This window comes from Arctopsyche grandis, chromosome 4, assembly GCF_051622035.1.
Source record: "Arctopsyche grandis isolate Sample6627 chromosome 4, ASM5162203v2, whole genome shotgun sequence".
NCBI lineage: Eukaryota > Metazoa > Arthropoda > Insecta > Trichoptera > Hydropsychidae > Arctopsyche > Arctopsyche grandis.
The window spans coordinates 936,803-963,524 of NC_135358.1; the positions used below are offsets into that span (position 1 = coordinate 936,803).

The 26,722-nt window shown below is 32.1% G+C and overlaps 4 protein-coding genes across 6 annotated transcripts; all 4 read left to right on the forward strand.

Moving 5' to 3' along the window:
- The first annotated feature begins 2,193 nt into the window (after positions 1-2,193).
- LOC143911319 (uncharacterized) lies at positions 2,194-4,825 on the forward strand. Its single transcript, XM_077430170.1, has 3 exons — positions 2,194-2,286; positions 2,364-2,592; positions 2,972-4,825. Exons 1-3 carry the CDS (start codon positions 2,273-2,275, stop codon positions 3,773-3,775), a joined length of 1,047 nt encoding a protein of 348 aa, XP_077286296.1. The 5' UTR covers positions 2,194-2,272; the 3' UTR covers positions 3,776-4,825.
- Positions 4,826-5,721: 896 nt separating this feature from the next.
- On the forward strand, positions 5,722-7,767 carry LOC143911320 (uncharacterized). Of its 2 annotated transcripts, none has more exons than XM_077430171.1 (4): positions 5,722-5,813; positions 5,918-6,292; positions 6,370-6,604; positions 6,675-7,767. In XM_077430171.1, exons 2-4 carry the CDS (start codon positions 6,279-6,281, stop codon positions 7,470-7,472), a joined length of 1,047 nt encoding a protein of 348 aa, XP_077286297.1. In that variant the 5' UTR covers positions 5,722-5,813; positions 5,918-6,278; the 3' UTR covers positions 7,473-7,767. The 2 variants fall into 2 exon arrangements, with proteins under 2 accessions (XP_077286297.1, XP_077286298.1); XM_077430172.1 differs by having other exon boundaries at positions 6,173-6,292.
- Positions 7,768-8,580: 813 nt separating this feature from the next.
- On the forward strand, positions 8,581-12,160 carry LOC143911326 (uncharacterized). Of its 2 annotated transcripts, XM_077430179.1 has the most exons (4): positions 8,586-8,647; positions 9,164-9,337; positions 10,377-10,611; positions 10,697-12,160. In XM_077430179.1, exons 3-4 carry the CDS (start codon positions 10,417-10,419, stop codon positions 11,504-11,506), a joined length of 1,005 nt encoding a protein of 334 aa, XP_077286305.1. In that variant the 5' UTR covers positions 8,586-8,647; positions 9,164-9,337; positions 10,377-10,416; the 3' UTR covers positions 11,507-12,160. The 2 variants fall into 2 exon arrangements, with proteins under 2 accessions (XP_077286304.1, XP_077286305.1); XM_077430178.1 differs by lacking the exon at positions 9,164-9,337 and having other exon boundaries at positions 8,581-8,647.
- Positions 12,161-22,324: 10,164 nt separating this feature from the next.
- On the forward strand, positions 22,325-25,010 carry LOC143911318 (uncharacterized). Its single transcript, XM_077430169.1, has 3 exons — positions 22,325-22,696; positions 22,774-23,008; positions 24,107-25,010. The coding sequence occupies exons 1-3, from the start codon at positions 22,563-22,565 to the stop codon at positions 24,902-24,904; spliced, it is 1,167 nt and encodes a 388-aa protein (XP_077286295.1). The 5' UTR covers positions 22,325-22,562; the 3' UTR covers positions 24,905-25,010.
- The last annotated feature ends 1,712 nt before the right edge of the window (positions 25,011-26,722 follow it).

Consider the following 26,722-nt stretch of genomic DNA (forward strand, 5'->3'; position numbering starts at 1 on the left):
TTTTCCAATGTCTTACGATATTATTTTATAATTATTTAAACAACGCTATGAGCGTATGACAACATGCACATTCTTCGTAAAACAGTGTTGTTAATGTTTTATAATACTTTATAATAGCTAATTATATATTAACAGATATTTTGTTACAAAAGAAGATAAGATTAGACAGATAATTTGTTTGAAAACTACATAGATGCCACCCTCGCTATTTGATTGAATACTCGGTGAATATTTGTTACTCGATTGAAAATCATTTGAACCTTTTGAATCCGGCTGGCAGCACCCGACTCGATGTTCGATTCAATCACGGACTATTTAATTAAGCATAACTATTTTTTGTAATCGGAAAGTAATTTAAACAATTAGAATCTGATTGACGACACCCGACTCGATATCCAACTCCATCACGAAGCATTTAATCTAACAATATTATGATATTCGGAAAATAATTAAAACAATTTAACCCGGGTGACCACACCCGATTCCAAATTCGATTAACTCACCGAATATTCAATCGAGTATCAAGAATTCACCGAGTATTCAATTAAATTTAGATTTAAATATGGAGCGTTTTATCAACCATTATTACTTTTTTTATATTTTGTTTTCGGACTTTTTGTGGCTGGACCTTTAACCGGTTGGACGATTTTCGGTCGGATTTTTTATCAGCTGGGTTTTTTATCGTCTGGATCACTTATCAGGTGGATCTTCCTTCATGGTACCTTTGTCATTGGATCTTATATCATTGGACCTTATGTCGTGATACGCATCCACACACCTAATGATTCTGTAAATTGTCTACCTATTTATATATATTTACTCACGGACATTGTTTTGTCTTAATGCCTTTGAACATTAAAAATACCGTTAAAAAAGGTGCCGGAATACCGTTCCCCGTATTACATGACAAAAATAGCCCTGCATATGTATGTAAGTAAACTTTTCCCGAGTGCCTTGGTACTCTGTATCCTATATACATAATTCACTAGTACTAAGCATACTCGAGTTCTCACCCATAATGTGGAGCCCTAGTGATAGGGTCCATTTTCTGAGAATCGATAAAGTGCAGAGAAAGTTTCTCAGATATACCTACATGGTCGTTTACGGTCGCTATCCCTGGCTCTATCCACTGGCGTATCTACTGGAAGCACTAGGTTATAATTCACGGCGTAGAGTATATCTAGGGAATCATTTTTATAAACTACTGATTGGATTGGTGTGCAATCCTCAAATTCTTGCTAAATTGAACTTCAATGTTCCCAGCAAACTCGGATAAATTAGATAGCGCTATTTATTCTCCTCACGCGAGGCACGTACCAGTTTGATGGTTTTGTCGCCTGTCGCCAGGGGCATCAAGCTCCTCAACCGAATTTCTATTGGTTTGGATTTGTTTAATCTAAAATATACTGATCTGGTTGCTACGATCCCAAACTAAGGACTTTTTAGTTTGGGATCGTAGCATGTTCCATTTTCATATTTGTTTTATTCTTATCATTATTTGTTTTTAATTATGGTTATTTTTTTTCATCTAATTGTTTAAGTACCCTAAGATCGTACTCGATAAATATTGGGTATAATAAATGAAATTGCAATTGTGATTTGGACTGGTTAAAACAGTTGAAATTAACAATAAAATCTCAGACGACCCAAAATGTGCATCTCATTCAAATCTACCTTATGAAGATGTTAATTTTTCCAACGAGGAAGATTGAAGCCATTACAATAAACAACCGATCAGATTTGTAAAACAAAAAAATTAAAGATGGATTGTTAACTTTCACATATTATATATTTATTATTTGTAATTCAATTCTAAAAAATATACTAATTGATAATAATCAGATACAATTTGTTTTTATTTTTTATCCCGATTTTAAACATAATCAACTAATATTTTTAGTTAAGAACCGTACATGGGAACGGGGAAAAACTTAAAAATAAATATTATCGGTGAAAGCTTTGAACAAATTAGTATGTTTATGAAGTTGTTAAAAATGACTTAATTTGGGTAAATTATTGGAATTAAATACAATTCACCTCAAATTAAAATACTTAATTATTTTAAAGAAGTAGTAGTTTAAAGACGTAGTCACCTTGATCAGTAAATCTTTCTTATCTCAAAACAGTTTAAATGAAATGATTGCAGAACTTAATCAAACTAATCAATGATGTTGTTAATAATTAAGATAAATCCATTATTTGTTAAAATATAGCCACACTTTCATTCTGAGAATATTGGGCGATAAAAACGGACGTTTTGTTATCAAACACCATGGCTATTATCGGGTTGGTGTTCTCTATTTTGTGTAAGTATAATTAACACTAAAAAAATTGATATTAGATGAACATTTAAAATTTCACAGATATTTTGCGGAGAAATGGAAATTAGGCCGGATCGATTTCGGAAAGATTTTACTGTTGTGTTTCGCGATTATATTTCCGGTTACGCATTCCTACGCAGTCCAAAAAAATGAACCAAAACTTGTATTTGAACCAAGATGTTTTACTGATATTTTAAGTAAAAATTTCAATATAGAATGTGAAGATGTAAATGTAAATGACTTGACAGCGATGATAGAAGAAGAAATTAAGGTAGACATACATTTTTGCTAATAATAGAAAATAAATTGTAATTAAATTATAATTTAAAATTTGATTTTTATTTTGTTTAAAATGGTTACATTTATGTATATATAGTATATTTTCAAATATATGTATGTATATAACAGTATAACATATATATATATATATATATATATATATATATATATATATATATATATATATATATATATATATATATATATATATATATATAAATGTATAAAATATATACAAAATTTAATTTAATTCGTAATAAGTTATAATATAATATACATACACATTTATTAAGCATTTTTGTAATAAAATACTTGTATGTACATATGTATGAATGTATGTGCAGAGCAAACAAAATAAAAAATATTTACAGAATTCTCCCATCGGAAAGCCAACTATAGATACTCTAATAATACGAAATCTATCTATTGAAAACGGAAAATTATCCCAGAATTGGATTAATACAACAATCTTCCGTATTTCAGTACTTGAAATACATTCGGCAAAAACCAACAGCATTGAAAACAAGGCATTTGTAGGATATGCTTTCGAAAATTTGCATTATTTACATTTACGAGATATGAAAATTGATACACTAGAAGAAGGTACATTTGAAGGACTAAAATCATTGGCAGCGCTGGATTTAAGTGGCTTGGAAGTCAATCACATCAACGAAAACGCTTTGAAATTTGTAGCACCTAGATTAGAATTATTGTTCGTGAACTCTATGGTATTGCCATTCAATCCAACAAATTTAACTGGAACTGTCGATCTACCTCGAATTTCAGCTACTGTAATGTCAATCAATAGAATGTCAAATATCGACTCCAGATCATTCGCCCAAATATCAAATATTAAAACAGTGTATCTGAACTGGAATGAAATTGAAAGCATCGACTGTGGAACTTTCCAGAAGATGACATCGATGGATCAGTTGTCGTTGAATAGCAATCAACTTACTACATTAGATCCTTGCGTTTTCGGCGACGAGATTATAAGTAACTTAAAACCATACACTTTAAATCTGGCGAGAAATAAATGGAATTGTGATTGTGATTTGGACTGGTTGAAGCAGTTGAAAATCGACAATAAAGTCTCAGACTACCCAACGTGTGCGTCACATTCAGATCTACCGTTCGAAGATGTCGATTTTTGCGAGGAGGAAGATTTAAAGTAATTAAAATGATCAACTGATTAGATTTATAATATAAAAAAGACTCAAGATGTGTTTTACATGATTCAAGTTTAAAATATACCAATTGATAATATGCAGATAAATGTGTGTTTTTTTGGGTTCCAATACTTTATACACAATAAACTTAATATAATCGACGGAAGCTTTGAACGTATCACTGCTTTTATGTTTGTGAAAAGATTAAAAATGAAATTTCCGGGAATTTTTAAATAACAACATACCAAAGAACATTTAAAATTAAATTACCTAACTATTTAAAAGGAGATCGGGAATACAACTTTTTTACATTTTTGTTTTATTCTCCTTAATTATATTTTTTAATGAACATACAATATATGTATAAAATATACGGCTTTTTTTAAAAAGGTTCTGGAACTCACTTCATGTCAAGCATTTTATTAAATAAATTTATATTAAAATATCATCTTTTGTAATCGTGTGAAAATTTGAACTCTCCATTTTAACTCAGAATCGATCACTGATCATATTTAAATGTGTGTGTGTGTATCTATGTATCTATGACACAGTCAGACCTATCGAACTGAAACTTAATATTGGTTACTGAAATGCATATTGATACGGCATAATTTTTTTTTCAAATTTTTAAATTGACTGCAAGTGGTACCTCTCTTTATAGGTGTCCTGATTTTTTGGAATTCAAGTATCTCCTAAACCACTCAACGAATCAGACTGTAACTTTTGTACTTGTAATAAAAAATGATAAAGTTCATACACTAATATTTTTTGAATATATTTACCTCAGCCGGAAGTAGTACTTTTGCTGTAGAGAATCCAGATATTTTATGGTTTTTTCAGAAACCTTGGGAGGTTTGAATCAATTGAGTTCAAGTTTAGTAAAGAAACCTTCGGATAAGTTTGAGCTTAATTTTAGTAAAGTTCCATCAGCCAGGAATTGAGTTTTTTGTGACCTTTATATATGTAAATATGTGCTCTTCCGAAAAATGTCCACTATGTATTTAGAATGGTCAAAAATTTTGTAACTATTAAATATTAATTTGATTTTTGATTTTTAAATGCTTTTTATTATTACGAAATTATGTTCACAATACATCTTATATGTATATATATATATATATATATATATATATATATATATATATATATATATATATATATATATATATATATATATATATATATATATATATATATATTTTAATAGCTACCGATCTACTGATCATGTTCTATTTTACAATTTTAATTTAATTTGGTTAGTAATCATAGTATTATATTATTTTAATTTTAATGTACAGCATAATAGGAAAAAGAGCTCAAAAACCTATTTACAATTCTTATAAATGCTCATAATACATCTAATACATAATATTAATTAAAGACTTTGTAAAGTTGATGACCTAAAGCAGATTGTATTTAGGTAATCTGTGTTTATACATGAAGGGTATAGACATTTTGTTGTAATCACCGAGACTCTTCACAAGTTTGTGTTAGAATGGTTATTAGTAGAGATCGGACCGGAAGCGTGCTGTTCATTGTTAATTGTTGCTGTGCATTGTTCAATTTTATGAAAAACCTCTTTTTTTGCACTCTAGCTTTGTAAATAGATCCAAAACGCCCTGATTCCTGGAGAAACCACGCTTCCTACCCGCCCTTTAGTTAATTAGTGGTTGTGTCATAGAATCTACTGATTAATTATATAGTTAATAAAAAAAATTATTTGTATTATTTATATACTTAGAGTTTATAGGGTTTTAGTTAAAATTCATAAATGAGCTATGGGTATTTTTTTTAAAACAATATTTCACATTCTTATTTTGACCTTTTGTCTGTCACTGTTGAATATAGTTTTTTTTATTATTTTTAAATTCCTCAAAACATAGGTACATAAAGTCGTGGGTTGGTCACATCCGATTTATTTTTCCTTGAGCCATCATTTTTATCTGTTGTAGGATCATTTATCGCTTCTTCAAGATGACGCGCAAGATATTAATAATTATTCCACATAGCCGAAACTGAACAAAAACTAGATGCCACACATCAGGTCAGTACTTAAAACTCTTCCAATTTTTAGCATCAACACGTCTAATGATTCTGGACATTGTCTATATGTACTCACGGACATTGTTGTGTCTTAATACTTTTAAGCATTAAAAATACTGTTGAAAAAGATGCCGTTGGTTAGCCAATAAAACCGAAGGGTTGGTCAATAATCCCCTGGTTGATGATTGTAATGGAGTGATAACATTCTAATAAATGGCCAAAGAATCGTATGACAGGCTAACCACAATTCAAAAATCACCTGCTTCTTCACATCGATCATCAAATCTTACTTATCTCAAAAAAATTCAAATGATAAAATTAATATAATCAAATTAATCAATAATGTTGTTATCAATTAAGGTATTTTATCATTCAGACTTAAGACATATTTTACAAAATGTGTACAGCCACACTTTAATTCTCAGAGAGGTTGGCGAAGAAATCGAACGTTTCTCTATCGATCACCATGGCTGTTAAAAGGTTGGAATTCTACATTTTGTTATGCTATAATTAACACCAAAAAATTTGGTATTGCAATTGTATTGTAAATTTCACAGATATTTTGCGGCGAAGGGAATATTATCCCGGATTGATCAGATGTCAGGAGCAATTTTCCTACTGTGTTTCGCATTTATTTTTCCGGTTACCCATTCCTACGAAGTTCTTAAAAACGAACAAAAATCTTCATTTGCACCCAGATGTTTTACCGATATTCCAAGTGGAATATTCCTTATCCAATGTGAAGATGTAAACGTAAATGACTTGACAGCGATGATAGAAGAAGAAATTAAGGTAAACATTAATTTTTATTTTATAAACAATAAATCAAAATGCAATAAAAGAATATTGATTAAATTTTCAGAATTCTCCCATTGGAAAGCCAACCATTTCTACTTTACGTATACGAAATTTAAATGTTGAAAACAGGAAATTATCCCAGAACTGGATTAATACAACAAGTTTCAATATTTATAGACTCGAAATATATTCCGCAAAAATTGACAGCATTGAAAACAATGCATTTATGGGATATGCTTTCGAAAATTTGCGATATTTAGAATTACAAGGTATGAAAATTGATACACTAGAAGAAGGTACATTTGAAGGCCTATACTCGTTGACAACTCTAGATTTAAGTAAATTGGAAGTCATTCACATCAACGAAAATGTTTTGAAAACTGTAGCACCTAGATTGGTATTATTGTTTGTGAGCTTTATGGTATTGCCATTCAATCCGACTAATTTAACTGGAACTGTCGAACTACCTCAAATTTCATCTATTGTAATGGAATTTAATGAAATCCCAAATATTGACTCCGGATCGTTCGCCCAAATATCAAATATTAAGACAATGTATTTGGATTTTAATAATATTGAAAATATCGGCTGTGGAACTTTCCAGAAAATGATATCGATGGATCGGTTGTGGTTGAATAGCAATAAACTTACTACGTTAGATTCTTGCGTTTTCGGTGACGAGATTATAAGTAACTTAAAACCATACGCTTTAAATCTGGAGTATAATAAATGGAATTGCAATTGTGATTTGGATTGGTTGAAACAATTGAAAAATAACAATAAAGTTTTAGATGACCCAAAATGTGCGTCACACTCAAATCTACCTTTCGAAGACGTCAATTTTTGCGAGGAGAAATATTAAAACGAATAAAGTTATCACAGATCACTTTTACCTACATATATGTATATAACGTGTATAAAAAACTAATGATGTATTGTAGGTTTTCTCACAATATTAATTTATTATTTATGATTCATATTTCAAAATATACCTATTGATAATATACACGTCTGTTTATTATTGATCCCAATTTTAAGTATGTAAATAAACCTTCATATTTTGTTATTTATTTATTTAAAAGTTTTGGACAATTGTGGCATTGCAGGAAGAACCTAATGCAGCACAATGGCCTATATAATAAAACAAGAGAGGGAGGAAAACAAAAAATAAATAGATAGAACAAAAAGCAAAAGCAAAAAATAAGTAAAAAAATAAAAATCACAAAAAAAGAAAAGATATAAATAAACAACATTCAAACAGAATCAAAAAAAAAACAGTAAAGTAATAAAATAGCGGATAAATGAAAATTTAGTGAGTAGTAAAAATACAAAGAAGGGAATGTCTTGCAACTGCAGCCTGTTCCGATAAATAAGAACATCCCTTCGAGACCCAAATGGAAGAGAGTAGATTAAAATTCCACTCATACATCAATAAAGACACAATTGTGTATATATAAAATACACAAAAAACTATTAATAATAAATTTTTATAAAAATTAATTATTTAAGTGATTATTGGTTGATGATTATACATATACATATGTATGTAATGGAGGGTTCGATGACTATCCCACAAAAAAACTAGCGATCTCGTGCAAGTCACTAAAATCTCGATCACGGAACATCTGGCAACCAAAAACTCCATCAATCGAAAGATACACACGTGAAATAATGTACTAACGAGAACTCGAGTGCCAGATGTTCCGTGATCGAGATTTTAGTGACTTGCGCAAGATCACTTTTTGCGAAATAATCCGTGTACCGTAATGGAGTGATATTTTTTTTAAAAATTGTCAAAATTTCAACAAAAGCCGATGTATGACAGGTTAAAAACCATTCAAAATCCACCTCGTTCATCACATCGATCATTAAATCTTACTTGTCTCAAAAAATTACACATCACAATCAAATAATCAGTAACTTTGTTATCAACGTTAAGATAAATCAAATATTTTTCAAAATACAGCCACACATTAATTCTCAGAGAGGTTGGCGAAGAGAGCGAATGTGTCTATCGTACACCATGGCTGTTAAAGGGTTGGTATTCTCCATTTTTGTTAAGTTGTAATTAAAACCAAATATTTGGTATTGCAAATTTACAGGTATTCCTCGACTTACGACGGAGATACGTTCCAGAACCTCGGTCGTAAGTCGAGGAATATATTTATTTTTTTTTTCGGTGATTTTACTTACTTTTATTAATACAGTAATTCAAATAAATTCAAATTTAAATTTAAAAAAAATTAAACATCTACATCATCCGTACTTATTAATTATAAATTATACATCCTCATCACTTATCACATATTATTTCTTCATCTTCAGTTTGAGATACAGTCAAATGAGTTTTTTGAAAAATGTGTCTAATTTTGTTTGAACAGTATCCTGTTTTTTTTCTCTATATATTTCTTGGTAGCATGCGAGATTTTCTTGAATCCTGCGGTTCACATTTGAAAATCTTTCACTGTCTGGGTCCATCTTTTCAAACTTTTGTATTCTTTGATTAATCAAATTAAAAGCAGCAGCCATTTCTTTCAATAAAAATTTTTTCAGCGGTTCCGCAGATGTGATTGATTCATTTTCATCAATATCCTCTTCTGCAACTATTTGAGTTTCAAGATCTTATAATTCTGCATTGGTTAGATCTTCTGAATCATTTTCAAGAAGTTGGCTGATATCTTCGTTATCTACGTCAAATTGTAGACGTTCACTAAATTGTACGATTAGGTTAGTAATATCCTCGACATATTTTTCTTTTTCGTATATGGAAAGAGAAACGGGTTCAAATCGATTGGTGAGTTTTTTCCATATTCCGTACATATTTACATGCTGAAGTAACTTCTTAAGCCGTTAAAGGGTCCATCTATATATGTATATATATATATTTCTTAAAGCATGAAGGATATTATAATTTTTACAAAATTCTTGAAAAGTTTTTCCTTCTTCTATTGCTTCAATTTCTTGCGCAAATGTAATTTTTAAATAATGAGCTTTAAGAGACGCAATGGAATTCGCTTTTCAATCTTGTCATCGATCTAAATCGATCCGAGTCTTTTTTTATTTATTATTTTAGATTTGATTGACAAGGACCCTTTAACGGCTTGACGATTTTTTTCTTTATCTTTTAAAATAGTGGAGACCGTTGAATGTGACAATTTCAAATTATTTGCCAAGTCCATCACTTTTTTACCACTATCATATTGTTTTATCACTTCAAGTTTCATTTCTAAGTCCATCACCTTTCTCTTTTTTTTAACAAGAGTTTCTTTATCAGTCATTATCCCGTTTCTTTATCACACATTATAAATGTTCGTATAAATAAAAATTTGAGCGCTAATCAACACGAAATAAACATCCTAAAACAATAACGAACAGTTATGTAACAAACAGTAACGACCATATGAGTTTGTTACCGTCGTGCGACTGGTGACGAATCCCAAAGGAATGAGTCATAACTAAAGCCCGGACCCTGAGGGGGCTGTATATTGTTCAAATGTTGTAAATGCATTGTTAATTGTTTGCCGAACCTTTTTTACAAAGGATTTACAACAATTGAACAATAAACAGCACGCTTCCGGTCCTACCTCTAGTCATAACTTCATTTTTAAAACTACTGCGATGTTTCATTTCTTCCGAAAGAGAATTCCCCGTTTTCATAACTCACATCCGCTTGAGATTTATCAATCAATTTTTGAAAAATAATTAATTAATAAAAAAATTGCGAACCATCGTAAGTCGAGGACAACCTGTATTGTAAATTTCACAGATATTTGGCTGCGAAGGGAAGATTATAACGGATTAATCAAATGTCCGGGATGATTTTCTTGTTGTGTTTCACGATTATATTTCCCGTTACCCAGTCAGGCTCAATCCAAAAATATGAACAAAAATCTCCATTTGCACCAAAATGCTACACTAGTTTTCCAAGTGAAATATTCCTTATCCAATGTGATGATGTAAACGTAAATGACTTGACAGGGATGATAGAAGAAGAAGTTAAGGTAAGCTTTCACTGTGTGCACATATGTATAAGTAAATATATGTATTGTCAATTGAAACGTAATTTTAATTTAATGTTATTTTCAGAATTTTTCGGATGGGAAAACTACCATAGATATTCTACGGATACGAAATCTTTCGACCGAAAACGAAAAATTATCCCAAAATTGGATTAATACAACAAGCTTTCGAATATCACAACTTGAAATGATTTCGGGAGAAATTGACAGTATTGAGAACAACGCATTTCGAGGATATGCTTTTGAAGATTTGAAAACATTGCAACTACAAGGGATGAAAATTGAAAGGTTGCAAGAAGGCACTTTTGAAGGCCTGCAGTCGTTGACATTATTAGATTTAAGTCGTTGTGAAGTCAATCATATCAACGAAAACGCTTTAAAAGCTGTAGCAGCAACTTTGCGAATGTTGTTCGTGAACCAAATGGTATTGCCATTCAATTCAACCAATTTGACCGGAACTGTAACTTTACCTGAACTTGTAACCATATTGATGACTTTCAATAAAATGTCAAATGTAGACGTCGGATCGTTCACCCAAATACCAAATATTAAGACACTGTATTTGGACGACAATAAAATTGAGCACATCGATTGTGGAAATTTCGAGAAGATGACATTAGTGAATCGTTTATATTTGAATGACAATCTTTTAACCACGTTAGATCCGTGCGTATTCGGCGATGGAGTTATAAACAACCTAGAACCGAACAGTTTACATCTGTGGAATAATAAATGGAATTGTAATTGTGATTTGGATTGGTTGAAGCAATTGAAAATTGGTGAAATAATTGCAGACGACCCAAAGTGTGCGTCACATTCAAATCTGCCATTCGAAAACGTAAATTTTTGCGAGAAGGAAACTGCGGTTAAAATATGATCAAATGACTAATCAGATTTTTTATCATCGTTAAACGATGCTAAAAAAGTGAAACTACAACTATTTTCTTATATATTACTTAAATAATGGTCTCACAGTTTACAATTACATAATTCTCACAGTTTACAATTACATAGTTGAATTGAATGAAAAATAATGTGTTATCTCAATATTTTAAATATTTCAATACACAATTGTGCCATAATGTATTCTTCTATAGCTGTTTTAAAGCTCTGTTGGCAGAAAAATTACTAGGTATTTTTTTTTAGATAGTTTATGACTAAATACTTGTTTCGAACCTCGAAAAAAAAATATATACTTTACTAAAAGGTTGCCATTTTTGATACATTTAAAAGATCTTACGTAAAAAAAATTAATTGAAGTTGTAAAACAAATATAAAACAACATTGGATGAAAGGAGAAAAACTCGGCCTTATATAAAGTGTGTCCATATTGTTACTATTTCTATAAAGTGTGTCCATGTTGTTAGTATTTCTAATCATAAATGTTAAAGACAAAAATGTGTATTATCAGAATTTACATTTTCTCATATTTTTGGGAAAAACTATAAAACAAGATATTTATGTTCTATTTTCAAATATTATATGTTCAAAAATTTAAATTTTCATATCTTGAAATAAAACTGAAAATACGAAAATATTTTCGTTTTCATTTCCATTCTCTAACTGTGTAATATACATAATATAATATATATGTATATTGAACATATAATATAATATATGTATGTATGTTCAACTTTACGACGAATGTATGCAGGGAATGCATGTATGAATTTATAAATAAACTTTTTGTTGTTTACTATCTTGATCAGTACTAAGGTTTCTGTATTCCCGGACTTTTTCAATTCCCGGGACACGGGACGGACCCCGGATGCGTTATTATTTTTTATTAATAAAAAAAATATTTATTTACAAAATATAAAAAAGTAAACAATTCATAATATATCTATTAACTGGAAAAAATGTAATTATAAAAGTAAACTTATTTAAATAATACTAAAATATTTAAATGAGAATCCGAAAGCCTATTTCTAGATTTGGTACAAAAATTTTCAGCAATGGAAAAAACTCTTTCAGTTTCAGTCAAAGTTGATAATATTTAACGATTCTTTGTGTATTTGATGTATTATTTGCCTTCGCGCAGTCTTGAAAATGTTGTATATTCGATTTTTTTTTTTTGATTTGTTTAAATCCATTTCCCGGGATTAGAGATAAGAATTCCCGGGACACGGGACAACAAAAATTCCGTAAATTCCCGGGAATGTTTGTCCCGGGTCGACCCGGGTCAGAAACCCTAATCAGTACTAATACGTTTGATTTTGATTTTTAAATGCTTTTTATTATTACGAAATTATCTTCACAATACATCTTATATCTATTTTAATAGCTACTGATCTACTGATCATTTTCTATTTTACAATTTTAATTTAATTTGGTTAGTAATCACAGTATTATATTATTCTAATGTTAATCTAAAGCATAATAGGAAAAAGAGCTCAAAAACCTATTTACAATCCTTATAAATGTTCATAATACATCTAATACATAATATTAATTAAAGACTATCTAAAGTCGATGACCTAAAGCAGATTGTGTTTAGGTAATCTGTGTTTATACCTGAAGGGTATAGACATTTTGTTGTAATCACCGAGACTCTTCACAAGTGTGTTAGTATGGTTATTAGTGATTCTTTCATAGAATCTACTGGTTAGTTTGTTAGTAATGTCTGTAACAAACGGAATATTATATAGGGCATGCAGTGTTTTCAGGTTAGTATATATGGGTGTATTATAAATTATTTTTAGGGATATATTTTGTATTACTTGGAGCTTGGAAAGGTTAGTATTCGAGGCGTTATTCCATACAGGTGAAGCATAGGTTAATAATGGTAATATGAGCGCGCGATATAATTTTATTTTATTTAGCGTTGATAAAGAACTATGGCGATTAAATATTGGATATATTGAGGATATACCCCGCATCGCTTTGCATTTCGCTGCCTCAATGTGAGGTGCCCATCTCATTCTTTTATCGAACGTTACTCCTAAATATTTTATTACTGACTGCCATTTCAGACTTTCTCCAGAGGGGATTTTCAGATCTGAACTTGGCTTATGCTTTCTAACACTAAAGAATATGGCGTCTGTTTTGGTTTGATTAATTTGAATTTTCCACTTGGTGAAGTGTTCAGTAATTGTTTTAATTGCAAATTCAAGATTTTTAAGAATAGTGTCTGGTTTTTTGCTACTTGTGAAGCAAGCGGTATCATCTGCATATAGGGCTATGTGACAGTTTTTTGGAATAGGTATGTCATTTATATATATGGAGAACAAGAGTGGGCCAAGCAAGCTCCCCTGCGGAACGCCAGCTGCGACTATTTTTGGAGACGATAATTCATTATTTACGCTAACCACTAGCTTTCTACGAGTTAGATACGATTTGATGATGAGAATTAGGTAGTTTGGTATTTTGTTAATAAGGAGCTTATGAATGAGTCCATCGTGCCAAACCGTGTCGAAGGCCTTTTCTATGTCGAGACATACCATTCCGGTACTTCTCTTCATATTAAAGTTCTTCGTCACGTGTTCAGTTAGTCTTGTTAGTTGTTGGGTCGTGGAATGTCCAGTGCGAAATCCAAATTGTTCATTTATTAATTTCTTATTTACGACTTTAAGTAAACGTGTGTAGATTATTTTTTCCAGAATTTTTGAAAGCGTGCAAAGTAAGCTAATGGGTCGATAATTGGCCGGGTTTTTTGAGCTTTTATCGGGCTTAAGTATGGGAATTACGTTGGCTGTTTTCCAGTATTCTGGGAAATACCCGGTGAGTAAACATGCGTTGAATATTTTAGATAGTGAGACTAAAGCTTTAAATGGAAGTTGTTTGATTATGATGTTATCTATTGAATCTCGCCCAGGTGCCTTTTTATTTTTTAAATTACGTATTATATTTTGGATTTCACACGGATGCACCAATTTTATATTTTTAGTACTGTTAGTGGGAGTTTTTGTGATGATTTTAATGGACCGGTTGACTTTATTATGCGTTGGTATGTGATTGTAATGTTGTGTGAGTGTGTGATGTTTTTGGAAAGATTTTGATAATAGTTCTGCTTTGTCGCAATCACGCGTCACTGAGATTCCTGCATCATCTAATGGAGGAATCGAGTAAACTACCGATGTGAATGATAAACGTCACCTTGAATACAATGCAGTATTTTCAAACGTGTCTAATACGATATTTTTTCACCATCGTAATTGCGGATGATACCTTAACTTATATTAATGACCAAAATAAGCAATATGGCAAAGTATGAAAACGATCGGATAAGAGATAATGGATATAAAAAATGACCGCTTACACGAAAACCATGTGAAACGTATAAGAGGTTAGTAAAAAAGCACGGATATAACGTAGTAAGAAGATTATCATATGTACAATCATAACCACCTCAATGAAGTCATCTTCTCGAAAGTTCCACAGGCGATTTGTTCAATTTAATTCGAGTCCAAACTCAGATAATTGTATGTTGAATATCCTCCATGAAAAAACGATCCAGCATCTAAGCTTTCCACGTTATTTTCATTAAGGTTGTTAAGTTTATATAAACGAACTGTTCCGGTTAAATTGGTCGGATTAAAGGGCCATAAAGGGTCATCAAAGGGTTTTTGTGATGATTTTAATGGACCGGTTGACTTTATTATGCGTTGGTATGTGATTGTAATGTTGTGTGAGTGTGTGATGTTTTTGGAAGGATTTTGATAATAGTTCTGCTTTGTCGCAATCACGCGTCACTGAGATTCCTGCATCATGTAATGGAGGAATCGAGTAAACTACCGATGTGAATGATAAACGTCACCTTGAATACAATGCAGTATTTTCAAACGTGTCTAATACGATATTTTTTCACCATCGTAATTGCGGATGATACCTTAACTTATATTAATGACCAAAATAAGCAATATGGCAAAGTATGAAAACGATCGGATAAGAGATAATGGATATAAAAAATGACCGCTTACACGAAAACCATGTGAAACGTATAAGAGGTTAGTAAAAAAGCACGGATATAACGTAGTAAGAAGATTATCATATGTACAATCATAAACACCTCAATGAAGTCATCTTCTCGAAAGTTCCACAGGCGATTTGTTCAATTTAATTCGAGTCCAAACTCAGATAATTGTATGTTGAATATCCTCCATGAAAAAACGATCCAGCATCTAAGCTTTCCACGTTATTTTCATTAAGGTTGTTAAGTTTATATAAACGAACTGTTCCGGTTAAATTGGTCGGATTAAAGGGCCATAAAGGGTCATCAAAGGGTTTTTGTGATGATTTTAATGGACCGGTTGACTTTATTATGCGTTGGTATGTGATTGTAATGTTGTGTGAGTGTGTGATGTTTTTGGAAGGATTTTGATAATAGTTCTGCTTTGTCGCAATCACGCGTCACTGAGATTCCTGCATCATCTAATGGAGGAATCGAGTTTTTTGTCCTGCGAATCGCTTTAGCTAATTTCCATAGAGAGCCATCAACTGAGCTCAATTTTTCTAATTTTTTAGACCAAGCTTCATTTTTGATTTCTTTGATTCTAATTTTAATTTGATATGTGAGCTTATTAATTAATGTTTTCAATGCTGGATTTTTTGATGTTTGCCAAATTTTACGGAGTTTATTTTTACTTTTAATTAGATTTGCAACAAAGTCAGTTATCTCTAATTTGTGTTCAATGTATTGTGTCTTAGGTATGTGAAGGTGTTTGGATCGAGTTATTGATTCCGTTAGGTGTATTATGGAGCTGTCGATTTCGGTTTTGTTTGTGAGTGTGGTAGAAGTTAGAATGGTTTGGTCATTTATGTACGACTTGAACTCTCGCCAGTTAGCTCTCCCGTAATCCCAACTATGCTTGATGATTTCCTCGGGTTTCCCGTCGATTGAGAAGATTATCGGGAGATGATCAGACGACAGGGTTTGAAGGGCATTTGGTGTTGATATTTTTGGGCAGTTCTTGACGAGGACAAGATCTAGTGTGGATGGTTGTGAGTTATTTGTGGGATAGTGTGTGTATGTATCCGGATGAAGTAAGATTGTATCTGTTAGTTGAATGTATTTAAAAAGAGTTGTGCCTTGTTGGTCAGTGTTTACGCAACTCCATAACGGATGTTTGGCATTAAAGTCACCAGCTACCACTACCGAACTACCAATGTTAAATATTTTGCTAAGATCGGATGCCAATAATCGTTTTTGGGGAGGATTGTAAGCGGATGCTACTATGTGACGGGTGTTGTTAATTGTTAGTTCGATGGCGGTTAGTTCTAAATTTTTTAGTGGCGGAGTTATTACGCGACAATGTTTAATTGAGGATTTTATAAAAATGGCAACTCCCCCTCCATGCTGTTCTCGGTCTTCGCGATAGCAGTTAAAGTTAGGTAGGTTAATACGGATATGAGGTTTTAAGAAGGTCTCGGAGATTAAAACTATGTCAACACAGTACTCACCGATCGCCGACTCTAGTTCGTCAATCTTATTCTTAAGTCCACGAGCATTCCAAGCTAGAATGTTCAGGCGCCTCCCGTTAATCAAAGACATCGAGATATTCGACAAGCATGAGTGCCAGCTCTAGTTTGTCGGTGCAACCGCTGGCCTTGGCACGAATCTCCTGGAGGATCTTCAACATCTTCGTCATAGACGCCATGGAAGTTAGGTCTGTTGTTGGTTGAATGTTGGGATTGGTTGGTTGATGGGGTTTTTTAGGGATATTTGGGATATTTGGTGAAGGAGTTTTAATGGTCGGTAGCTTTGGGAAGTTATGATCGTTAACGACCGGGATATTTTGTGGCTGCGCCACTGGGAGTTTCCAAGGGTTGGCTTTGACAGTTGATGCTCGATTCTTCCTCGATTCCAGCATTTTCAGATAGCTCTGTCTTTTTGGACAGTCTTTGAAGTTAGCGGGGTGAGATCCTGAACAGCCTGAGCAGACAGCAGGGGTAACTATTCCTTGATTGCATTGTGCGGTGAGGTGAGTGCCGGCACATTTGACGCACTTGGCCTGCCGATTGCAGTTTTTCGCAGCGTGTCCATATTCTTGGCATCTGAAACATTGAGTAATATTTTGTGATTTACTAGTATATTTAACGACACTGACCTTTGTGTAACAGATGTACCGGATTTCTTTAATCTTCTTTGCCGATACCGATGGCTCGAAGAACACCAAGTATAGCTCGGTGGCGTTGCTCCTAGGCTCCTTCGTCTTCATCTGTATGACTTTGGTTACAGGGAATCCCTGTCTGATGATGTCATCTTTAATATCAGCTTCCGGCAATTTCGGCAAGCCACGTACGACACTTTTTATTTCCTTTTCCTCCTTCCTGGAAAAGGTATGGAATTGTCGGTCTGGTGTCAAACCATCCCGAAGCTTTTTAAAGTCTTCAAGACTTTTACATTGTATCTTGACATTATTTTGACCAATGTAAGTCATTGTGAAGTCTTTTATAAACTTCTTGATCGACTCGATCATGCTGCCGTGAGTGCCAGTAACTGTCATGATGATAGGCGAGATTCTTCCACCGCTTCTGGGGACATCGGAAACTTCCAAGAGCCCTTCAAATTTGTTTTTCTCCTGAATTTTAAATTCAGGAGCAACATCTTTCACGTTTTTTGCCGTATGTTTTGGAAACTGCCACTCGGTCTCCATCTGAGCGGTCTGAGAGTAGCCTGGTTGAGGAGCTTCGGTTGTAGTTATCAGTGTCTTCTTAATTCGCTTTTTCAGGTTGGATCCTCGCATGGTGCCAACATGTGTTCTTTTGGTGTTCGTTTTGTGGGGGGTGTTTGTTGTGTATGTTAAAAGGTGTGGGTTTTTTGACGGTATGGCGTATCGCTGTATTAAGAGCGCTCGCACAGAGAGTACGTCTTCGGCACGTCCGTTCTCACGGAGCGTCGAGAGACGTTTGATCTGTAACAATACGCTGACAAAATCTGGATGGTTATTAACTTCCGACCGACAATCTCCTATTTTGCCGAACTTCCCCTCATTTGTGGCCTTCCCCTCATTTGTTCGCAAATTCGTTGCATCGAATTTGATGAAGTTAAAACAAAGTGGTTGGCTATATGTATATAGTGGTGGCAAATTAAGTGAGCTTGTACCGTTTACCATGCACCCTTTTTTTTGATCTCTCGACTTAAGATCTTTCGATTTTCGATCTTTGCCTTCCGATATTTGCGTTTTCGGTAATTTCACATTCCGGCCCGTCACGGACACCGTTGAAAAATATACCAATTGATAATATACATATACAATGTGTATTTATTTTTGATACCAATTTTAAATATTATATAATAAATTTAATTTTTCAAGTTGAACGGGGAAAGAATAAGAAGGGGTAAAATTAATATAATCGACGAAAGCTTTAAATAACACTATCGACAAGTGATGTTTGTAAAGGAATCGAAATGACCAAAACATTTTTTTTACAAATAAATGTACAGTAAGGTTCTCAATCGAATATTCAAATATTTGCCCGATTTTCAGATATACAAATATTCGAATAATCTATCGTAAATTCGTAAAATATTCGTTAACACCATTTCGAATGAAATTTAAAAAATATCTAATAATAAAAAAATTGTTCACTTGATTAATATATGTACATACAGTCATTTTTTTCAAATATTCGAGCAGCGATGCCGAAGTTGCCATTCCAACAATTCATGGTCCTTTTCCAGGCGCCTTTATTTTGTTTCGAAAATTTTGTCTTACCTATATGTATATATAATAATTTACTGAAAAAGTGTCATTTTTCAATACATGTGAGCTTTTTCAAGTCCCTTGTATACACACATTGTAAATTTGCTTTTCATGCTCTCGGAAATGTGGCAACAAACTTTTTACGTTTTGTAATATTTTATAAAATTCAAAAAGTAAGCAATTTTATAAATAATTAATAATTAATTTAATAATTATAATTAACTAATAATTATTTTAATTTAATTATATTTTACTTACATTTTTTTAATGTATTGCACCAATTTTTTAAATAAATATTCGAATATTCAAATATTTCCTCAATTTGTATTCGATATCTGGTTTTTCGAAAACTACGAATAATTGAGAACCCAAATGTACATAGTGTATGTATATATACTATTTACATAGTTTTATATATATGAACCCAAATGTACATAGGTTCCTTATTCTTTTTACTCTATATTAACGATATTTCATACATTTTTAAACATTCTTCTATATTTCTGTATGCTGATGATACAAAAATTTATAAACCTATATACACTATACACGATTGTCATAAGCTACATGAAGATCTGAATAGATTTTCTATATATTGTTTGAACAACAATTTGAAACAAGTCAATTATCACCTTTCAATTCTAAACACATTAACCGTTAATAAAATTAAACGTTCGATGATTATTATAAGATGATCAGTAATATCAATTAAAAATGATCCTTTCATTTTGACAGTCAGAAAATTTTCGGTGTTGCAATATTACATTATGGCTCCTAGTATAAAAAATCATTTTGAAAAGATTTATTCTATCTCCCCCTCTCCGTTTTCAACCCCGTTTGTCCTCGCCCCTCGCTCCAGGCTCAGTTCAGTTTCACTCTCTCCCCTATTCACCTATTCGAATATTGAATAGGGCCAACCTTTACTTAACCTCACCCAAACTAATCTTAAATGAATAAATACCGACCCTAATAACCTAATCTTAAATGAATAGGGCCAACCCTTCCTTAACCAAACCTAACCAAACCCTTAATTAAATAAGTGTTGGCTGCTAAGATATTTTTTTGTGAAAAAATTGGTGAAATGAAACTTTAAAAAAAGATATTACCGTGTTTGTACCATGAGTAGAGTGGGAATGGACAGTAGCGGGGTGACACGCTATCATCCAATTGTAGAAAATTATCATTTTAATTTCACTAATAAATTTTTATCGATCAAGTTTATAATTAATTACAGATAAATTTTTCAATCTTTTACTGACCACTTTTGCAATTATAAACAAACCAAATAATTAGATGCCGTTAAATATGTGCATATATTTGACGAATAAATTCAACACTATAAGAACATAAATATTGCTATTTTCATAGATATTTGGAGACAAATAGAAGATTGGTCCAATGGAATGAGATTTTGTCTGGAGTTATATTCTTAATGTGCCTATACCGTTTTTTAAAATCAAAAAAGAGTTTAATTTTCGAATAACTGTTGAACTCTGCACATCACAAAACGAGTATCATGTCGATTGCGATGGTATCAACGTAAATGTCTTAAGAGGGCTGTACACCCGAAACCTTAATTTTGTTACCGTTCCTTTCTTCGATATATATATTGAGTGAATGCGACAGTTGCGCTTCGACCAGATAAAACGTATTTTAAATTGACAAAATCGAGGTTTCGTATTCTACTATTTTCTCATCCAAAACTGGACCAATTTTTAAAAAAATATCATCATCGGTATGAGAAAGATACTTTCTATGCATCTATCGGCGTATTTTTTTTTAAATCGACCGTTAAATAAGCACGCTGAACTCGTTTTGTGGGTGTAAAAAAGAGGCGATTTTATAGATGTTTGGCGGCTCCTAGCTCATATAAAAAAAATTAATCAAAAAAAAATCAAAAAAATAAAACGATAGATGCACCCCAATGGTGGATATCCATAGCATATTAAAAAACAATTTCTCTAGTGCCATAATTGAGGAAGGGAAAAGTATAGTACGTTTGTATGGACAAGGGACTGCTGTCCAGCCCTCTTAACAACAATGATAAAATTTGAATTTCTAGTAAGCTTTCGTTTTTAATCGCCAACTAAAAAGAAAGTCAAACAATCTTATTACAAATCAAATAAATATGTAAATAAATAATAAATTATTATTATTATTATTGTACATCTTATTTTTATTTTTTTACAAATATAATATTAATATATTATTCCTAAACATATTTCTACTCATTTATTTTTTATACAAGATTGTTGAGAAGTCTTTCAATGTGAATCATTTATTTAAATAACTATTACCTCATTTTATTTATTTTTCAGAAATTTCCAAACCGGAGTGACATAATAGATAGGCTGTTCGTAGCATTATATTGTAGATAGACATCGATAGCTTGGTGCACAAATATTGTATGTCCATTTTTGAATTTGTATGAAATTTTACGTTTTTAGATGCTGGAATAATTCAGGTTTTTCCTTTCAAGGTAAATTACATATGTACGTAGTATAAAAAAATATCGAAAATTTGATTTTCAATACTTTCACAAATATAATATTTAGGTAGAAGAAAACGTTCAATGTTTTCGTCGATTTAATTCATTGTTTTCCCTTTCCCATATACGGCGTGCTTCTCGATATCTGAAAGTTTATTTTATATAAAATATTGGGATTAAAAATAAACAAACATGGTATCGGCATATTATCAATTGGTATATTTTTCAACTGGAATGATATAAAATACATCATGAGTTTTTCATATTATAAATCTAATCAGTTGATAATTTTAATGGCTTCAATCTTCCTCCTCGCAAAAATTGACGTTTTCAAAAGGTCGATTTGAATGTGACGAACATGTTGGGTCATCTAAGACATTATTGTTAATTTTCAATTATTTCAACCAGTCCAAATCGCAGTTGCAATTCCATTTATTATGCCTCAGATTCAAAGTTACATATAATCTAACGTAGTATGAATATTGCTATTCATCGTGTTCATTATAACAAATTAAATTTAAATGTACCAACATATGTGTATAAATTAATTTCCAACAGATATGAAAACTAAAATCATTCAAGTCGATTTTTGCATGATCACAAAACTTCACGTTTTGTTACTAGATATGAAAAAACGTGAAGAAAACAAAGAAAAATCAAATAAATATATTAAAATATCACTGAACACAATTGAGTTAATTAACAATGTTCTGATAATTAAGAAAAATCACTTCATTGTCAAAATAAAGTCACCTTGATCAGAACATTTTGTTTATCTCAAAAAAGATTATGAAAACACAATGAAATTAATCAAAAATTTTGTGATTAATTATGATAAATCAGTTATTTGTCAAAACAAAGCCACACATTCACTCTCAGAAAGGCGGCTGAAGAAATCGGACGTTTTGATATCAAACACCATGGTTTTTATTGGGTTGGTATTCTCCAATTGGTGTAATTGTAATGAGCACTTAACAAATTGGAATTATATTAACGTTGTAAATTTCACAGTTATTGTGCGGCGAATGGAAGATTCACCCGGATAAAACAAATGTCCGGAATTATTTTCCTATTTTGTTTCGCGATTATATTTCCGATTACCCAGTCCATCGCAGTCCAAAAAAATGAACAAAAATCTTCATTTGCACCAAGATGCTACACCGATATTCCAAGTGGAATATTCCGTATCAATTGTGATGATGTGAACGTAAACGACTTGACAATGATGATAGAAGAAGAAATTAAGGTACACATTAATTTTTACTACTGTAGAGTTCGATGGTATAGGGAGGATTGCGGGAGAGATAATAAAGGACGATGTTTGTCCATCAATGTACGTTTATTGTAGATTAAGTATATACACGTGCGCATACCGTCAGGTCCAACCGTCTGTTGAAACCTAGAAGAGTCACCGTGCCAACAAGCCGTCGTGATAGATCCCGTGGATCGTCAGCCTTGGAATTCGACGCGCCTCTGCACCGCCAACAAAACGCGTTTACCTTCACTATATTCACAATGAACAACACATACAAACGCATACACAATCACACTATGATTCTCAGCTGATGGTCGTCTGTAAGCTCGTCTCGTCATCTGTCATCGTCGCGGCGATGTCAAATTGCACGCGCCTTGTGACGTCACGCTCCGTCCTCGACGCTGACGCGTCATACTCCGTCGCGGCTGATGTCATCGTCAATGTCCTTGTCATCTTGGTAGTCGTTGGTCATCACAGTCATCAGGGTCCTCGTAGCACACGTCCGCTACTATGTTATGATGATAGCCACCAACTCCAATTTCTCCGGAACACCCGTGGAATTCTCGAACACGAATGGCCGCCATCTGTCAGATAGACAGACATCATGTGTAGAGTTCAAAGATATAGGGAGGATTGCGGGAGAGATAATCAAAGACGATGTTGGTCCATCAATGTACGTTTATTGTACATTAAGTATACACACGTGCGCGTACGCACCTACCGGTGGCCGTCCGGCCAGCGGCTCGACTACTCACTCTCAGTTGGCGTCACCCTTCTGCCAACTCACAAACAGTGTACACTCATGTGTACCACTGTTTGTACATCACTCCTCAACATTACTCATTACATAATTCACTCACACACATAAAATCCCACACTGCCATTGAAAATTTATTTCAAAAAAATATATGATATAAAATTATAATTATTGAAATTGTAATATTTCTTGGAAATTACTTTGTATATGTAGGTATATTTTAATTTAGCCCCATTTGTTATTTGTTGTAATGTACACGTTTGTGAATCATTTCCATTCAAAACACAAATTTAATGAGAATTATAATAAAAGATTATTGATTTAATTTTTAGAATTCTCCCATCGGAAGACCAACCATAGATACTCTGACTATTCGAAATTTATCGATTGAGAACGGAAAATTGTCCCAGAATTGGATTAATACAACAAGCTTCCGTATTTCAAGACTTCAAATATATACAGCGAACACCAACAGCATTGAAAACAAGGCATTTGTGGGATATGCTTTTGAAAAGTTGCGAGATTTACGATTAGATAATATGAAAATTGATACAATAGAAGAAGGAACGTTTGAAGGCCTACAATCGCTACAATTACTGGATGTAAGTAGATTGGAAGTCAATCACATCAAAGAAAAAGCCTTAAAACTTGTAGCACCTAAATTAGAATTATTGTACGTGAACTCTATGGTATTGCCATTTAATCCAACCAATTTAACTGGAACTGTCGAACTACCTCAAATTTCGGCTATTGTAATGTCATTTAATAAAATGTTAAAAGTCGACTCTGGATCTTTCGCCCAAATTTCAAATATTAAATATTTGTATTTGGACTATAGTGAAATTGAAAATATCGGCTGTGGAACATTCCACAAAATGACATCGATGGATCGGTTAGTGTTGAGTAACAATAGTCTTATTACATTAGATCCTTGCGTTTTTGGTGAGGAGATTATAAGTAACTTAAAACCGTACACTTTGAATCTGGGGAATAATAAATGGAATTGCAACTGTGATTTGGACTGGTTGAAACAATTGAAAATTAACAATAAAGTCTTAGATGACCCAACATGTGTGTCACATTCAAATCTACCTTTCGAAGACGTCAATTTTTGCGAGGAGGAAGATTGAAGCCCTTAAAATTAGCAATTGATTAGATTTATAATATAAAAAAACTCACAATGTATTTTATGTCATTCAAGTTGAAAAATATACCAATTGATAATATGCAGATACAATGTGTGTTTATTTTTGATCCCAATTTTAAATATTATACAATGAACTTTCATTTTTCAAGTTGAACGGGGAAACAGAAAGTACATAGTTGTGAAAATTGATATAATCGACGAATGCTTTAAATAAAACGATCGACAAGTGATGTTTCTAAAGGATTTGAAATGAGCACAAACAAAAAAAAGGATTGGAAATGAGCCTTATATAGTATCCTAGGTTGTTTAGTCGCAAGGTCCTCAGTCGCAAGTTTGTGTAAACGCATAAGTTTTGCCTTCGCCAGATCTTTAACTCCATAGAGTTTAATTCATGGAAATGGCTCATAAACAAATAGTATATATAATAAAATAACAATAACAACTATATCGATCAACATTTTAACATTTATTATTAACACTATGAGTGAACTAAAAATATATATGAGAGATAATGAGAACCTATAAAGCAAATTTTAATAAATATAGAGTGAAAAAAGAAAAAAGTTATAGGCGTTTAAACAATTAAAATCTGACATAGCAAGAGAGTGGTGAAAAGGGGAAAAACGATGGAACAGTGTGGACAAATACGCAAATGTGGACAATAGACATCACCGAAAAAGATTATGGAGTATTTTCAAACGTGTCTATTACGATTATTTTTAACAATCGAAATGGAGGATTTCATTTCCACATATATTGATGACCAAACCGAACAAAATGGCAAAGTTTGAAAACGATCAGATAAGAACCCAAATTTCGTCACACGAAAAATCGAAAGTGAAATAAGAAGAGGTCAGTAAAAATGAAACTCGATAAGACGCACATATACCGGATTTTAGAGCATTTTCGATACAAGTTTGAGGACTAATGTAGGGGAACTCAAAAGAGCCAATTGGTCTACTTCCTGTTGTCGAATGTTGTTCAAATTATTTTTAATTTTTCAATATAACCATTTATGTCGTTAGCATAACATATCAAGAACATTGAAGTTATTAAAAAGGTCAAAATAAAATAATTAAATTTTATTTAAAAAAAAATTATTACTTCCAGATTATTAATTCCATCAAAAAGCTTAAGAACTCTTAGTAAGTACATAGAGAATATAAATATACAGTTTCATTTTGACACGTTCAGCAGTGTGGAAAAAATCATGTGGTCAAAACATTTTTGACTTTTCTAAGGAAAAAATCCGATTTCCGGTTTATCAAACTTGTTGATTTTTTATTGTTTAAGTGACATTAATACCATAATAATAATGAAATTTTCTCATGAAGATCAGACATGTTTAAAAGGTCGAAAAAAAAAATAGCAGAAGAAAAACCAAACAAGTGTAAGCTGCCACATCGGACTAACGGAACATAAATAATTTTTGTATATTAATTAGTTTTAAGCTTAAACTATGAGATATGATATTTTAGTTGATTACATTGAAGGTTTTCGGAGAAAAACACAAAAAACCTTGATTCTCAATTTTCTACAAATATTAAAAACCAAAACAAACTCATGTAATTTATTATATCAATTACATGTAAAAAAGTTTCAATCTGATTTATCGAGTGGAATCCAAAAACTTAAAAAAAAGAGGACACCTATGTTTGTATAAGGAGAGGTTCCTGTCAACTTATAAATTACATTGTATCAATATAAATTTCAGTAACTGATATTAAATTTCAGGTTAATGGGACTAACGGTGTTCAAAAAGTCACCAAATTACTCAAACACACATTCTTACACACACACA